This window comes from Panulirus ornatus, chromosome 1, assembly GCF_036320965.1.
Source record: "Panulirus ornatus isolate Po-2019 chromosome 1, ASM3632096v1, whole genome shotgun sequence".
In the NCBI taxonomy this organism is placed as follows: domain Eukaryota; kingdom Metazoa; phylum Arthropoda; class Malacostraca; order Decapoda; family Palinuridae; genus Panulirus; species Panulirus ornatus.
Genome location: NC_092224.1, coordinates 69,724,194 through 69,742,377, shown reverse-complemented (window position 1 = coordinate 69,742,377; position 18,184 = coordinate 69,724,194). Strand labels below are relative to the sequence as shown.

The 18,184-nt window shown below is 38.0% G+C and overlaps 1 protein-coding gene across 13 annotated transcripts in view; it reads right to left on the bottom strand.

Annotated features, from left to right (window-relative positions):
• Positions 1 to 18,184, bottom strand: part of Asator (tau-tubulin kinase asator) — a 595,476-nt gene that overhangs the window by 23,029 nt on the left and 554,263 nt on the right. For 11 of the 13 annotated variants that reach the window (XR_011712966.1, XM_071663284.1, XM_071663303.1 and 8 more), the window contains one exon: positions 1,077 to 1,262. Coding sequence is in view for 12 of the 13 variants with exons in the window: in XM_071663284.1 (XP_071519385.1) it covers positions 1,077 to 1,262 (186 nt within the window). In the remaining variant the exon portion in view is untranslated. The remainder of the gene's footprint in view (positions 1 to 1,076; positions 1,263 to 18,184) is intronic. The other 2 variants (XM_071663213.1, XM_071663275.1) reach the window with 1 other exon arrangement.

Sequence of the window (18,184 nt, the reverse complement as noted above, 5' to 3'; positions counted from 1 at the left end):
CTTCTTTTGGAAAATTAAAAAAAAAAAAATATGAGGGGAGGATTTCAAGCCCCCCGCTCCCTCCCCTTTTAGTCGCCTTCTACGACACCCCTCTCTCTGGTCCTTCTTTTGGTTAAGTAAAAACTAGAGGGGATGATTTCCATCCCCCATTCCCTTCCTTTTTAAGTGCCTTCTATGACGTGCAGGGAATATGGAGGTAGAATTCTTTTCCCCCACCTTAGGAATGACATAGGCAATGAAAAGACCTTCAAGAGATGTGGGGACAAAGCAACACAAAATTAAGCACAAAACATTAAAAATCATGTGAAAAAGTACTTTTATGGTTGAGTGGTGGATGACTAGAATAAAATGACTGAAGGCATGGTTAATGCAGACAGCATACAGAAATTTAAGTTGTATAATAGGAAATGATGCTTATGAGATGGGGACCTAAAAGTGTAAAACTACCTCCTTGTACAGTCTAAATACATAATCACAAACACATGCAGATACACAGATCTAAAGAGAAGCATAAAACAACATATATAAATTGCAGGATGAGACTGCAACTGATATGTGTAGCACTTACTAAAAATGATGTTGCAAAGCTTACCCAATTATGAGAACAGCAGACTGACAGACAGTAGATTCACAAGATGGAATCAAGGATAGAGTTATGAAAGTGACTATTACTACTGAAATTCTGCATCTAGTCCATGATATGAGACACAATGAGGGAGAATGTAAGTAAGGTAAGGTAAATTAGAGAAAAAATGTGCAGCTATTTATAATACGGCCTAGTAATTTAGACAATGATAAGGGGATTTACCCAGGAACTGCAAGTAACTGATTTGGGAAGATAGGCAGGATGAAGTGTTGAGAGAATGAAGAAAGCGATGAAATTACAAATATAACTTATCTTAAAGAAAGATCAAGACAGGCAATGATGATATACTGCAGTGGGTATGTGTGTGGGGAAAATGGAAATGGTAATAACTGAAGAGATTCTACAGACCATTCACCTGTGAATTTGAAATGCAAACAGAAAGAAAGTGCCAGATATTTCAATATTGTACTAACAAAAACAGCAAACAAACCTGGCAGCAACATCTCTAGCAGCAGATGGAGGCTCTGAGGAGGGAGGACGTGGCTTACGTGGATGTGAGCTCTCTGACTCACTAGAATCCTCATGCTGAGGCTTGAGGAGGTAGGAAGGCACACCTCGTCCACTGTCATAGTAACGACCACCTGTTCCTGCTTCTATCATGGATACTCGTTGTCTACTGGAAAGAGAACACAGATTTACGAGAAGTCCTAAATGTGTCACTTTCTACCGTATCATCTCAATTTATTTGTCTATATTAGCTATGCAGTTTCTGCAAAGAATTAAAATGGTCACTAGCAGCAGACTGTTCTATTTCATTTATCTTCAGAAACATCAGTGTACATAAACCTCTACCATACACTATTAAATGAAACTGATGTAAAGCTTGTATTCCTAACACCCCAGAATTTGAATCCAGGTCAAATACTTAAAAATTGGGAAATGTAACCACTCAGTTGTAATGGTACAAAAGTCTCCCATCTCAGACCACTTTCTATTGTCCATGAAATCCCTTGCCACCTCTCATGGTCTAATGGGTAAAGAGAGAACTGACCAATGTTAAGACCTTAAAAACACTCTAAATCAATTCAGTGGGCACTCTGGTGATGTACTGAAACCTTTACCATGTACTATTGCATAATATTGCTGTAAACTATTCACCCATATGTGCCCCAGGATTTGAACCCCGGTCAAAGACTTGACAATCTAAGATTGTAACCACTTGGCTGTCATGGTACAAAATTCTCTCATCTCAGACCATCTTCCATGGTCTATGAGATCCCTCACCACATCTCAAGACCTAATAGGTTAAGAAAGACCCAGCTGCTCTCCAGAGCTCAGTAGTGTTGTAAATCAATTCCCTGGGCACTACAGTGATATATCACATGAAATCAATTGTTAAGTATTTTACCTAGGTTCAAAACCTGGGGCTCATAGGGATGAATGGTTTATATGCTAAGCCACACTCACAAAGCAGCTTACGTAGTGTTCTATGACATATAACCGCAATAGTCTTAAAAGAATACTGAACTGTGTTTTGGGTTGCTACTTTACTTCACTCTCTCTTCCTAGGTTTTCCTTCATCCCCACAATTTTTTCTATATTCATTTAGGTATCCTCTAGTCTTCTGACAGTCCCTTGCTTTTAAATATGGATCAAAATATCAAAACTAGCTACTTTTATTTTACAAGTAAACTGAAATGTAGAATTCTAAGAAACTTTCAAGTATTGTTACTGAATGTCTGACATTTAGGGGTGTGCAGGTGATCAATATAAAAAAAAAATCAGAGAGAAGATTTTATAAGCAGCATCTTGCGTGAATATGGGACCATGGAACTGCTTTTTCAGTTTTCTAAATATATATAAGAATATATACTAATTTTCATTAAGACCTAAATCCTCCAAATGGAAACAAACCTTTGCATCTTGCTTCTCAAAAACTCCAATAGAATTGTCATATATTTACTTACCAGACAAAAAGTGTTATGCTTATTTTCCTATCTAAACATGCATATGTGTAATACTGAGCATTATCAGGATGTTTTGTGGAAAGTGAATAGTCATCTTCATGATATATCATTATCAATTGATAAAAATTTCATATATCATCATCAATTGATCAAAATGAGTAAAATCTTAATGAAAAACTTCTCACTCCAAAGGAGTCCCTGTTTCTGATTGGAGCATAGCCTTGAAGCTTGGGTTGTATAATTAATTATATGATACTGTACGTACCTAATCAAAGACTTATCAATACTACAAATCCCATGACAGACACAGTAGGTTTTCAAAGTAATTACAAAACCAAGCCCTTTCTTTTCCCACCTAATACACACTCTGACTGATTAAAAATTTTGAAATAACCACTACAGTTAAGGCCCAAGCTCTTTATACATGAAACAAAGTCAAACATCAAATAACCACTAGTCAGCATTATGAATTCTGTAGAAGAGAATGTGACAGGCATTATGAATTTATGCTGCCTAATACTTGTGCCAAATATGGAAAACATCTATGTTACCACTTTAAAGTAAAAGCTGTCTTGGTTGAATGGGTAAATGATGATTGGACTGGTCAAATAAGTTCAGCTTCTTGATTTCTGAAAGCCTCTGCTAAAACCAATTCTGACTGAATGTTACATTTTTATTTATCATACTTTATTATGAAAAAGCATGGAAAAAGTATAGTAGGAAAAGATAGGAGAAACAAAGACTGAAAATTATACTGAGGATAAGGGAGGTGAAAATCCAAAACTTTTCCATAAATACATCAGGAGTCAATTGTCAATTAAGGAGCAGCTTATGAGACTAAGGGATTCAGAGGTAAAAACTGTATTGGAAGATAGAGGGATATGTGAGGTACAGAATATCAAGTTAAAAATGTTTTCATAGTGGAAGACACTATAGCCCCAACATCAGAGATGGAATGGGTAGGAGGTTTTGAAAATCATAGAGATATCTAGAAAAGATATTAGCAGATTACTAAAAGAACTTGACCAACACTCATGGTCCTGATGAAATTTTAACATATATGCTGATGATGTTTGAAGATATGCTAGATAAACCACATGAATTACTGATCAAGATGGGAATGGAAAAGGCAAACATCATACCTACATATAAGAAAGGGGCCTGAGAACAGGTGTTGAACTACTGACTGGTCTCACTAACGAGTGTCATGTGTAAGGGTCTGGAAAAGATTATTAGAAAGTGAATGACTATGGAAGAAATTTCTTGAGAGACAGCATAGTTTTAGTAAAGAAATGTTGTTTGTACTTAACATTTTAGAGTTCTAAGAGAGAGTGAGACCAGTCCTAGACAAAGGGGAAGGCTGGGTGGACCGTTTGTATCTGGACAGCCAGAAGCATCTGACATTATACAACATGGGAGGTTGATTAAGAAGCAGAATCACCAAACAGGAATAGAGGGAAAACTCCTGTAATGGACAGATTATCTTAGTGGGAGGCATCAAAGCATACATGTTAGAGCAGCCTTTTCCAATCAGGAAAAATAAACAAGATCCAAAGTCTGTCTAATAAATGGATGATGAAATTCAACCCAAGTTATGTAAAGTAATGAGGATGAGACAAAGTGAAAGATGGCCTCAATATGATTATCAACTAGCAGGAAATAAGCTTCAAGATACAGGTTGTACCTCTTTAATCCAGAAACATTGGGACCTGGCCATCCCCAGATCACAGAAAACACTGGAGGAAAACAGAAATTGACCCACTCTCCCCAAGTCATACAGAGTTGATGATCCGATCTCATGTTACTCACACAAAGCCTTCACAAAAGTTCCTTTATCTAATTATTTCTGTAACTCCACCTTTCAGGCATGGTTAATTATTTATGCTTACACTTATTAGCACTAGCACCATCTTCTGCACCTCTTGGTCTCTTGGGTGACATCCTTAAGGGCTACAATACAGCTGAATATAAGAAATTAAAAGAACTTTTAATTAGGTTGACTGCATTGTAAACAGATTTTGGAGCCTTAGTGCTTGTGGCAGATCCACAAACTAATAACTAATGGCAGCTGATTCAAAATGTACCAGACCATGGAAGTTGTCAGACGACAGCACGCCACATTAGAGAGGTATGACCTGAACTTTGTGTGAGAAGGACTTGAGAGTCAACATTGCACCTACCTGTTGCCAGAGTTCCATATTTACAGAAGAATTAGGGAGACGAACTGTCTTGTGGCAATATCAGAATAGAAATATCTAACATGTTAATCATGTCATAGTTCAGGCCAAAACTAGAATATGCTTCTTAGGGTCACTTGATCAAAATCTTTAAGTCTTTAAAAGAAATCAGTGGTGTGGCCAATGACCAACTCTTTGAGAGATGTAGGGACTGAGCAAAACTATTCATATCTAAGGCCAAAACTAGAATATGCTTCTTAGGTATGGTCACTGCAAGTAAAGAAGCACAAAGAGGTCACAGAAAAGCTCCAGAGGGCAAAGAGTGGTACCAAAATTAAGACAGATAACTTGCAAGGAGGGGTTGAAAGCTTAAATTTACCCACCTTAGAAGAGAAATTGTAAGAGTTCAGTTAATCAAAACATTTAAGTTTTCAAAGAAATCAATGATGTGAACAGTTAAACAGTTCTTTGAGAGAAGTATGAATACAGAAAACACAGGATATAACATGACACTGTAATTAACCTCTTAAAAGGAATGTAAAAAATACCTTTATATCTTAAGAGTGGTGGATGAATGGGACAATGACTGAGGATATGGTTAATGCTGAAAGCATACACAGGTTTAAGAGGTTGTATGACAGTAGAGAATGTTTAAGAGATGGGGGCCTAAGAGACTTAACTCCTTCCCCATACAGTTCAAATAGGTAATCAAAAAAATATATTTTCATAAATTCAGATGGGTTAAAGAAAAACTTTCAGATATGGAGACTCAACTCAAAAGTACACATAAATTCGACATTAGAATTAGTCTCTCCTGATGGAGGAATTCCTAGAGCTGCACAAGGTAAATCCACAATATGTAGGTTAAGGTAAAGTCTGACAAAGGAGGTAAACGAGCACCAAAGTTACCTTTTGTTGATTTACTTCATGAAAGAATTCTGAGGGAGGCTATCGTAGTGGTCAACTTTTTTACATCATGTTTTCTTGCAAAAATCCTCACACCATCTAGAAATATTCCTTGACGTAAGGGATTTCAGGATTCTAGGATGCAAATGTAAATGTTCCATATGAAAGTCTCTCGTGAAGTCCAAAAAGTCTCTGTGATTTTACTAGCCTTCATGCATGAAGCTCCCATGGCGATACTGTCCAAGAGTATATGACAAAAGGACTAGTTCTAAATCCAACAGTCTCATCCTTAACAAGGAATGTAGAGGTTTGGGCTTTCCATAACTCACACAAGGTTAATGGTCTAACTGGGAGAAAGGTGGTCCATTAGAAGCCAAATTCCATTATATCCCATATTTTTCCAAGGAACATTAATAAATGAACTACTGTTAAGTGTACTAAAAACTTACTTTATTTCTAGAATGATGGGTGTTCCTGCAGGTTAACCCCTGAGACTTGAAGTGTTCTAGGGGGAGCAAAGACCACTCTGACTATGAAGAGTCCATTTCAAGTGACCTGAATTGCCTCCTGATCAGAAATTGTGGTAAAAGTAATATAGATGGGTAGGAAGGTTTCATATATATTTTTTTTTTTTTTTTTGGGGGGGGGGGGGGGTGTTGAAGCTGCACTTGGTAACATTTCTCTCATAGTCCTAGGCCTCTTAGCAGTCTGCCGAGGCTTGAAGGTGTCAATCTTTGAAGTCTTGCAGCATTCTGAATTAAAACCTCATCCTCCTCACATGTTCATACAAGTTATTAACCTCCCTGTTGTCTTCATGATCAATGAATATAAGGGGGTGTTAGTGGCAGCTGAAGCATCACTGAAGCACACTCCCAGGGGGTCAACATTATCATCCTACTCCTCTTCCAACTCTTCCTCCAACTGATCAGACAACCAGGACACTTCCTCAGCAGTCCTCTTACTGGTAAGGTGGTGGTATCCAGGCCGGTTAGCACTGTCCTCTTCAGGTTTTTGCAGCACCTTGTTCCAGCAAATTAAAAAGGTGGCCACAGAAACAGAATCATAGGCCCATTAAAACAACTGCATCCTTAATGTTATAGTTCTTCAAGCTCTGCAGGGTCTGTCTTCCTCTTCCTTAGGGTTGACAGTAACCACATAACAATGGTCCAAGTACTTCCTCCCATTAAAATTTTTTGCAGACATAGTAATTTCTAGATCCATATGTTGGATTATGGAGATGGTGTTGGCAGGCAGGAAGAGTGTCTTATCTGTCCATCCCTACTGGAAAGCCCGGTTAGGCTGGAGCAACAGTGAGGAAGAGCAGGGTCCTCATTTTCTATGGGTCCATCTTCATAAGAAACTCATGATGGCTTCTTACAGCAGAAACAAGTTCCTATGGAACCATTCAGTGAAAATACTGTTTGAAAAAATGCACTCTTGTTGCCATAATATAAAATGAATAGAGGCCCAAGATGAACCCTGACAACATGAAGTTTCTTGCTTCTAGGTGATAGTGGCCATCTACGCTGGCACAGACTAACACATAAATATGATCCTTAATTTTACTGTGGCCTGGAGTCCTTAGCTTGCCCTTGTTTGCTTGGCTGTCCTCAGGCAAAGCTCACTAATAAAGCCCTGTCTCATTCCCACTGTACAGCATGAACAATTCTAAATATTGAAGTCAGAGTTCTCTGAGCTTTTTGCAGAATGGTTCAACTGCAGTCTTCAATTTCTTTTATTCCCCAGGTCTTGCTATTTAAGGAAATGGTAAAGCCATCCTAGGCTGGTTATGAGTGACTGCTCAGCCAAGGTCATCTGGGTAGTATGTTTCACTGGTTCCATTCTTTAGATTCACATCATACATGGGGATTCACCAAGCTCAGTGCTGTTGGTACTCTTCATGCACAGCACCCTCAAGATGTTCATGCTTGCCCTTCCTCATAATTTTTCTAAAACTGGAAGGGCCACTGTCTTAAGCATTAGCAAAATTCTGTTTTGTCATTGGACTAAATATATTCATAACATGTGCTCTTACAGAGTCCACATCACTGAGTGAGTTGGAAGCTACTCTCTCCATGCTCATGATGTTCAATCTTTTCAGCTGTTCAGAAATACTAAGGTGTTTCCTGTACTTCTTGGCACATGCACCATTGCTACCACTCTTATATGCTTTGTACCACAGACTCTGTACCACAAAAACAGTGCAATTGCATGAGACAATAGGCATCCATTTTTTGTTTGTTTGTTTGTGTCTTGACTAGGTGTACACTTAAAATGGCAGGCAGCAACTGAATTAGGTCTTGTTTCATTTTGAAATTTCTAGTCAAATTCATAGACTGGCAGGAAGCAACCAAATTAGGACTTGTTGCATGGAGAAATTTCTACTTAAATCATCTTTGTAGATATAATTATACAAAAATTAGTACTGCACCACCAAAATATTGAAAGCTTATATAGAACTAAAAACTCTATGAGTGAAATAAGATAATGTACACTAAGGTGATGTGCTACAGGATGTTACAGAGGTCCCTGCCAACTGTGGAAGTTATGTTCCTGGAAAACACAAGTGGAAAACTGCAGTTGGTAAGGCATTAGCCTTATAAGACATGCCCGAGGTCCTACTATAAGCACTTGAAAAGAAAGAAAAAAAAACAGCATTTTGTACCTCAAGAACATGTGTATTCTACAAAAGTATAAGGATATGATGTTCAAAATTGAATAGAAAAGTAATAAAGATATAATACTGTACAGAATGATGGTAGTACATCAGCCATGATGCTCTATGCTTAGCATCTGTACTCCAACAAAGCAGCCAGCCAGCTATGCCACATAAAAGGCTGCCTCTTTTTTCTTTATGGTTCATGCTTTTAACTCACTAACACTGTTATGCCTCCTAACAAATGCTGCACTATCATCATGTGCAAGGTGATCAAATATGTTAACATTTTGCTCTAAAGACAGTCCTGCTCTCTTTGGGATAACACAATTCATATCACTAGCTTTATGCTTAGAAGCCATATCTAAAGACTCAAAGTAAAGGCTCAAAGTTAGTTTCAAAAGACTGTGATGCATTAAGATCAATTATGGAGCTCCTTAATCAGTGAAAGTCACAGCAAGATAGAACAACACAGCCATAGTGTAGGTGCCAGTGCTCGAGTAAAATGATTATGTAATTCACACAACACAGACCACATCTTCACACCAATAGTGTGCTGGATCCTGCCAGGCTTGGCTAGAAGTAGCCTTGAGGTGCTCCATAACAGATTCTGCACTAACACCACGTGCAAGGTGATCACATAAGATTAATTTTTGCTCTAAAGACATCATTTTCTTTGCCCTTCTTGGGGTAACCAATTAGCATTACTAGTTTTATGAACTGAGGGACAGAAAGTAAAAAAAAAAATCCTCAAATAAAAGAAGTCAGTTAACATGCTTTTGTTATTGAACAATACATATAATTAGGTCAACTTTTGAAAAACAAACCATCTATCCATTACTGAATACTTTGGATGCATGGCGCTTTTCCAATTTCTGATGAGTTCAGTCACCAATATATTCATAACCAAATTCTCTCTGTGGCTCACTTGTTCAGTAAACCTCATCCTTTTATGAACACAAGAATAAAAGCATGTGGTTAAAGAAGGGTGAATGTCAGCTCTTGAAATTAGATGAAAAATACCAGAGCAATACAGGTGTCCTAATGAAAGGTGGTAGAATAATGCTGGGGCACAAATTTAGAAAAGATTCATAGCCAGTCAAAAGAAAAACTCAATTATATTTCTCCAATGCTCTCACCAAATTGGTCTCACCAACACCAAAATATTTCTTAAATAATAAAATAATAATAAATCATCTCTTTTTTCTCATACTTGATCGCTGTTTCCTGCATTAGCAAGGTAGGTAGTGCCAGGAACAGACAAAGAAAGACCACATCTGTATGTTTCTCTTAAAAAATGAAAAATCTCATGAGAATAATAGAGCAACCATGAAACGTGACATAGTCTTAAATCTCTCAAGGGAGAAATTAAGGACTTGCGAAGTGAGTGAATTGTAACATCATGATCTTACCATTTACTTCCATCATAAGTCTGGTTTCATCCTACGTACATTGAAAAATATATCACTTGTTTCTTGGCTGTTTGTATAATGTTTCATTTCTTCAGCAGACACAGTTTTCTTAAGTTTATTTTACTACTTCAGTATCTGCGGCATATTTCAATGTTTGTGAAACCGACCAGGCGGAACCACTAACGTGATATAATCTAATTTATTCTTTGACTGGCTATGAATCTTTTCTTATCTTAAATCGAAAACTGTTCTATCCACTCATTTGAACACATTTTATGCAATCTGAATGGCATAAAAGTTATTTTGATATATTTCAGCTAATTCTAAATGTTGATGACCAATCTTCTTTCAACATAATCTGCATCCATTACAATTTCTTTTTATATATATTGCAAGGCAAACTGGTTTCCTGGTTGTTTTATCTAAATCTCTTTTGTTTCTTCAGAAAATATTTTTCATTATACTAGTTCAGTATCTAAAACATACTTCAGTTTAAGAGAATGACTTGGGAAGAGCTTTACAGCAAATTAATAATCTTCTTTGACTGGCTATGAATTTTTCTAAAGAAAAATTTCATATCAATCACTGTTCTACCAGCTCATTTGAACATAGGCGAGTTGGATGGTACACAGTAAGCTATTTTGGTATATTTTGGCTAACTTTTAAGTGGCAATGTTCAAACCTTTCATCTTACTCATAACCCCAAGTCTTTAATCCCCCTCCCTTTGTTTCTAAAGGCTCCAGTCACAGACAACAGTCCACATGAACGCTGGTTCTAAACTGAAATACAGAGAGGTCGATGAAAGGAAAAAAAAAGATGAGGCAAGTGAAAGTATTATGAATTTTGTAGGAAGTGAAAAACTGTCTTTCAAAATGCACCAGGTCACAGTTATTGGGGAAGATACGACAGGGCACAGAGGTCCAAAGCTCCGAAGAGTAGGAAAAGAAACAATTCTAAAAACACCCCACCCTCGTGTTGCCAATGGCCACAAAATAATCATGTGACACAACAGCTTACTGAGTATTTTGTGGTCAAGCTAGTGGTTAAGGCACACAAGCAGCCAGGTTTTGGGAGCAAAAACCAAAGTAATACCTATAGAAGAGGGAAAGTGAACCAACATTACAGCATAGGTAAGTGGGTTGAGGACTAGATCTAGATCATCTATTTCTTCAATGTTTTATCAATCAATATCATATAAATTTCTTTCATTTCACAGGACAGACAGAAATAGTTTTTTCAATATACTTCACTATTTCAGTGTTTAAGACACAGTTTGGTGTTAGGAATACCAATGTGATGAGAGCAGAAGGATGAAATTAATCATCTTTTTTAAACTGGATATAAATCTTTTCATATTTTATATCAAACAATGTTGTCCCAGCTCATTTCAACATAGATTTAACAATTTTGATGCTCTTCTGGTATATTTCAGCATACATCTGGATTTTACCTACCATAAGCAGCGGAAATCCACTTACTTTTCCCTTTAATAAACTAAATCACTTCTTGTATTCATTATATGATATAAATATGGCATAAAGAATTTCCTATAGGATACAGATGGGTGTTTGAGTGTGTTTATAAAGTAGATGGCTGCCTGGCCACAAAAATATATACAAATACCTCTCTGCTTGACCACCTATAAATTCTTCAATTCAAAAAATATTTCACTTAAAATGGCAGTGTCTCGGAAAGCATCTACAGCATTAATTGAGAAACCCATGTAACAAACAAGTTAAAGTTTCAAAGGTTTGCAGTGCATTGAGATCATAAATGGAGTTACTTAATCAGTGAGATTCACAGTAAGATTGGGAGATATCATCCCAAAACTGTTGCCAGAATTCTATAAACAAGACAAACTGTCTGCTGGCAGATATTACAATTGCTTTCATGTATATAGATAGAAAAATATTTGGCATGCTGCTCATATCCTACATAAGGCAAAATCAAGAATATTCTTCACAAATCACAAAAAGTACAAAGAGCTAATAGCAATTGTTCATAGAAAACAACCTTTAAGTTGATGAATGATGCAGACAGTGAGCAGTTCTTTGCAAAATGTAGGGATAGAGCAACCAGAGAACATAACATGAAATTAGAAAGAAACTTGATAAAAAAATGTAAAACAGTACTTTTATAGTACAAGAGTGGTGGATAAATAGAATTAAATGATAGAGGATTAGGTTAATGCAGACACCATACCTAAGTTTAAGAAGTTATATGACAGTAGAGAATATGAAGCTCCCTCTCATTACAGTAAAAATGGGTAATTACATGGGTAAGTGAACAAATATGTAAAAATTGACATACAGAAGTGTTACTGTGAGCAAAAATCTATATGACTGAGTATTCAACTTAAACCAGAAGGCAATGACAACAATTTATTCAGAATATTTCTCCGATAAATCCTGTGTGTGCCAAATGATTATATTACTGCTACTCTTAATACCATAGGAATATAGTTTAAGACCTTTAACAATGCATGAACCTATAAAAGGATGACAAAAGAAAGCAGGGTGATTGGTCTAATGTATTCTAGACAACACATTAAAGTTGTAATATTTTTTCTTTTCTTTTCAATTTCATATTAGCCAAAACTGGATTTAGATAAAGGAGAATATAAGGACCAGGCAGTTGTAACAACATCCACAAAATGAAAGCAAGAGGAAGGGATAAAACATGTATCACCTGACAAGAAAAAAAATAATAATGATTTGGTTAACAGAGAAGAGGTAGTAAAAGCTTTGCGGAAGATGAAAGCCGGCAAGGCAGCAGGTTTGGATGGTATTGCAGTGGAATTTATTAAAAAAGGGGGTGACTGTATTGTTGACTGGTTGGTAAGGTTATTTAATGTATGTATGACTCATGGTGAGGTGCCTGAGGATTGGCGGAATGCGTGCATAGTGCCATTGTACAAAGGCAAAGGGGATAAGAGTGAGTGCTCAAATTACAGAGGTATAAGTCTGTTGAGTATTCCTGGTAAATTATATGGGAGGGTATTGATTGAGAGGGTGAAGGCAGGTACAGAGCATCAGATTGGGGAAGAGCAGTGTGGTTTCAGAAGTGGTAGAGGATGTGTGGATCAGGTGTTTGCTTTGAAGAATGTATGTGAGAAATACTTAGAAAAGCAAATGGATTTGTATGTAGCATTTATGGATCTGGAGAAGGCATATGATAGAGTTGATAGAGATGCTCTGTGGAAGGTATTAAGAATATATGGTGTGGGAGGCAAGTTGTTAGAAGCAGTGAAAAGTTTTTACCGAGGATGTAAGGCATGTGTACGTGTAGGAAGAGAGGAAAGTGATTGGTTCTCAGTGAATGTAGGTTTGCGGCAGGGGTGTGTGATGTCTCCATGGTTGTTTAATTTGTTTATGGATGGGGTTGTTAGGGAGGTAAATGCAAGAGTCTTGGAAAGAGGGGCAAGTATGAAGTCTGTTGGGGATGAGAGAGCTTGGGAAGTGAGTCAGTTGTTGTTCGCTGATGATACAGCGCTGGTGGCGGATTCATGTGAGAAACTGCAGAAGCTGGTGACGGAGTTTGGTAAAGTGTGTGGAAGAAGAAAGTTAAGAGTAAATGTGAATAAGAGCTAGGTTATTAGGTACAGTAGGGTTGAGGGTCAAGTCAATTGGGAGGTGAGTTTGAATGGAGAAAAACTGGAGGAAGTGAAGTGTTTTAGATATCTGGGAGTGGATCTGTCAGCGGATGGAACCATGGAAGCGGAAGTGGATCATAGGGTGGGGGAGGGGGCGAAAATTTTGGGAGCCTTGAAAAATGTGTGGAAGTCGAGAACATTATCTCGGAAAGCAAAAATGGGTATGTTTGAAGGAATAGTGGTTCCAACAATGTTGTATGGTTGCGAGGCGTGGGCTATGGATAGAGTTGTGCGCAGGAGGATGGAGGTGCTGGAAATGAGATGTTTGAGGACAATGTGTGGTGTGAGGTGGTTTGATCGAGTAAGTAACGTAAGGGTAAGAGAGATGTGTGGAAATAAAAAGAGCGTGGTTGAGAGAGCAGAAGAGGGTGTTTTGAAATGGTTTGGGCACATGGAGAGAATGAGTGAGGAAAGATTGACCAAGAGGATATATGTGTCGGAGGTGGAGGGAACGAGGAGAAGAGGGAGACCAAATTGGAGGTGGAAAGATGGAGTGAAAAGGATTTTGTGTGATCGAGGCCTGAACATGCAGGAGGGTGAAAGGAGGGCAAGGAATAGAGTGAATTGGAGCGTTGTGGTATACAGGGGTTGACGTGCTGTCAGTGGATTGAATCAAGGCATGTGAAGCGTCCGGGGTAAACCATGGAAAGCTGTGTAGGTATGTACATTTGCGTGTGTGGACGTGTGTATGTACATGTGTATGGGGGGTTGGGCCATTTCTTTCGTCTGTTTCCTTGCGCTACCTCGCAACCGCGGGAGACAGCGACGAGGTATAAAAAAAAAAATAAATAAATAAATAATAAGTGAATGTAGGTTTGCGGCAGGGGTGTGTGATGTCTCCATGGTTGTTTTAATTTGTTTATGGATGGGGTTGTTAGGGAGGTGAATACAAGAGTTTTGGAAAGAGGGGCAAGTATGAAGTCTGTTGGGGATGAGAGAGCTTGGGAAGCGAGTCAGTTGTTGTTCGCTGATGATACAGCGCTGGTGGCTGATTCATGTGAGAAACTGCAGAAGCTGGTGACTGCGTTTGGTAAAGTGTGTGAAAGAAGAAAGTTAAGAGTAAATGTGAATAAGAGCAAGGTTATTAGGTACATTAGGGTTGAGGGTCAAGTCAATTGGGAGGTGAGTTTGAATGGAGAAAAACTGGAGGAAGTGAAGTGTTTTAGATATCTGGGAGTGGATCTGGCAGCGGATGGAACCACGGAAGCGGAAGTGGATCATAGGGTGGGGGAGGGGGCGAAAATTCTGGGAGCCTTGAAGAATGTGTGGAAGTCGAGAACATTATCTCGGAAAGCAAAAATGGGTATGTTTGAAGGAATAATGGTTCCAACAATGTTGTATGGTTGCGAGATGTGGGCTATGGATAGAGTGGTGCGCAGGAGGATGGATGTGCTGGAAATGAGATGTTTGAGGACAATGTGTGGTGTGAGGTGGTTTGATCGAGTAAGTAACGTAAGGGTAAGAGAGATGTGTGGAAATAAAAAGAGCGTGGTTGAGAGAGCAGAAGAGGGTGTTTTGAAATGGTTTGGGCACATAGAGAGAATGAGTGAGGAAAGATTGACCAAGAGGATATATGTGTCGGAGGTGGAGGGAACAAGGAGAAGAGGGAGACCAAATTGGAGGTGGAAAGATGGAGTGAAGAAGATTTTGTGTGATCGGGGCCTGAACATGCAGGAGGGTGAAAGGAGGGCAAGGAATAGAGTGAATTGGAGCGATGTGGTATACCAGGGTTGACGTGCTGTCAGTGGATTGAATCAGGGCATGTGAAGCGTCTGGGGTAAACCATGGAAAGCTGTGTAGGTATGTATATTTGCGTGTGTGGACGTATGTATATACATGTGTATGGGGGTGGGTTGGGCCATTTCTTTCGTCTGTTTCCTTGCGCTACCTCGCAAACGCGGGAGACAGCGGCAAAAAAAAAAAATAAAAAAAAAAAAATAAAAATAAAAAATAATAATAAGTTTTGTGGGGCCTGGATGTGGAAAGGGAGCTGTGGTTTCGTTGCACTATACATGACAGCTAGAGACTGAGTGTGAACGAATGTGGCCTTTGTTGTCTTTTCCTAGCACTACCTCGCCAGATGCGGGGGGAGGGGATTTTCATTTCATGTGTGGCAGGGTGGCGACGGGAATGAATAAGGGCAGACAGTATGAATTATGTACATGTGTATATATTTATATGTCTGTGTGTGTATATATATGTATACATTGAGATGTATAGGTATGTATATGTGCGTGTGTAGACATGTTTGTAAATACATGTGTATGTGGGTGGGTTGGGCCATTCTTTCATCTGTTTCCTTGTGCTACCTTGCTAACGCAGGAGACAGCGACAAAGTATAATAAATAAAATAAAATAATAATGATAATAATAATAATAACAAAATAATACTAATAATAATAATAATAATAATAATAATAAATGAGAGAAATTTACACAATTAGAGATAGGAGTAAAGAAAATAAGCAATCCATTTCAAAATTATGAGATGAGATAATTAAGAAAAAAGTTAAAATCTAACATATTATCATGAATTAGGAGTAGCATCAGTTTGAGGGGATTAATAAAGCATGCAACATAAGGAAAGAAGGGAGAATGACTGAAGAACAAGAAAAGTCGGAATTGGTACCTCTAAATGGCCTAGAGATTGGTGAACAAGAGAAAATGTCCAAAATAGAATGAAAAGATTAATGAAAACAGAGTGAAGGGAAGTGCAGTTTCTGGGACTGGGCAATAAACTCGGTGCATGCTGACTGATATATAAGGACAGTAACCTGCATTCATTTAAACTGAGGTGCCCAGGGACTGAGTGAACCTGCAGATAGAATAATATGCACCATCAAAGACAGAACAATGTGTAACATTTAGTGTCTGGTAGATGACAATTTCAGAAAAGTGCAGATGATAGAGGATCAGCACTTATTAGCAAAAAGGAAGACCATAGAAAAAGCCAAAGGCAGAGAGGCTGATGAACCAAACCTGATGGACTTAGCTGAAGTTGGGTGACACCCAAATTAGAAAGATTAGCTCACCAGGAGCTTGACAGACAATAATCTTTGAAAAAAGAGAAAAAAAAAAGAAATGCTCATTAATGGGTTACTAGAAACAATAAATCCAGATCCAATCTCTGTGTTATAGGAAAGAGGAAGAACTAGTGGTCATTAACAAGACATTAAGAGAAAACCAAATTTGGTTATGTATGATTTAGAGTCATCTAGCCATGAGGTACTTAAGCATGCTAAGACATGAAAACAAAGTGGAACTCGGTGGACTATTAATCGAGTGTCACAGACCAAAGGAAGAGAGGAAACAGCAAAAAATACTGTCAAAGACCAAAAAACAGAAGAAACCAAATGAAGCAAGAGGAGAGACCACACCCACTAGCACTTCAGAGAGGTCATAAACATTAGGCAATGGTAATGCTAGATAAATTATTGTATACAAATGTCGATGGATTTATAGAAAATAGTTAAGAGCTGAAACTGAGGGATTGCATATGGGAAAAAGCACCTGATATTGTTAGAGATGTGGAAACAATGCTTACTAAAGACATACAATCTCTCCTTTTCTGTCCAGAGGGGTACATGATAGGAAGGAAAAAGGAGGGGGAAGACTGGCTCTCCTAATAAAATAAAACTTTAAGTTTCAGGAAACAGTAGTAGATACCCCATTCAAATAATACATAATGGGAACAGTAACTGTATGGAAGAAGTGCACTGCAGATTATTTGTAATCCTCCAGAGAAGTATAATGATAAAGAAGAACTATACAATAAAAAAAGAAAGAACAATGAGGATGATACATGAAGCATTAATAAATGCTCTTCCAAGAGAAAGTGAAGTAATGAAAACGGGTTTTTTTCAATTATAGAGAGGTAGATTTACAAGATTTGGATTCATATGGTGACCAGTGAATCAAGGAGACACAAGTTCCTAGCAAGTGTCCAGGAAAATTTCCTATACCAGCATGTTAATGAAAATACTAAGATGAGACAGAATGATACAACCTCATTACTAGATCTTGTCTTCACATTTACTAGCATGGATAATGACAATATCATATATGATACAGTCACTGGAAGAAGTGATCATGTAATGCTTAAGGATGATTATGTGGTAAACAAGAGAATGAAAAGAGCAGAGATGAGACACAACTTGAAGAGATATCATAGATCCTACACAGAACCTGACAATTCTTAAGGTAGCATAATGAAATGGAGTTCAGTAGCTAGAAACCAGGGTACTGTGGTGAAAGGTTCTGTGAAATTTACAAAAAAAGGACCGGGAACCGTGTGCCTCCAGCTTTAAACACAGTAGGAAAGTCAAGAAAGAGACAAGAATGGTTTCATCATATGTATCAAAAAGTAAGGGAGCTTCAAGATATGAAGTGCTGTTGATATAAGCAATATCCCAGCCAGCCAGTTTAAACAAAGAATAAGAAGTGAGGAACGAGTACAGCAGGAAATGAAAGGAGCAGAGAAACCCTGAAAAGAATATTCTGAACAAGACAGATGAAAATTCAAAACATTTCCATAAATTCATCAGAATCAGCTTGTCAGTTAAAAGATGGGATAGGGGGAAGGCTTTAGAAAACACTGAGATACCTGGAGAACACATTAACTGAATACAAAAGGGCCTTGTCCTGTTGAAATTTCACCATATGTGCAGAAAATGTATGCAGATACGGTAGACAGACCTAAAATACTGTTCAAGATGTTGATGGAGAAAGGGAAAAGTACCTAGGGAGTGGAAAAGAGCAAACATCATACCCATCTATAAGAAGAGAGGCCCCTGTGTGAGAGGCACCTGGGAGTTGACATCATCCTAA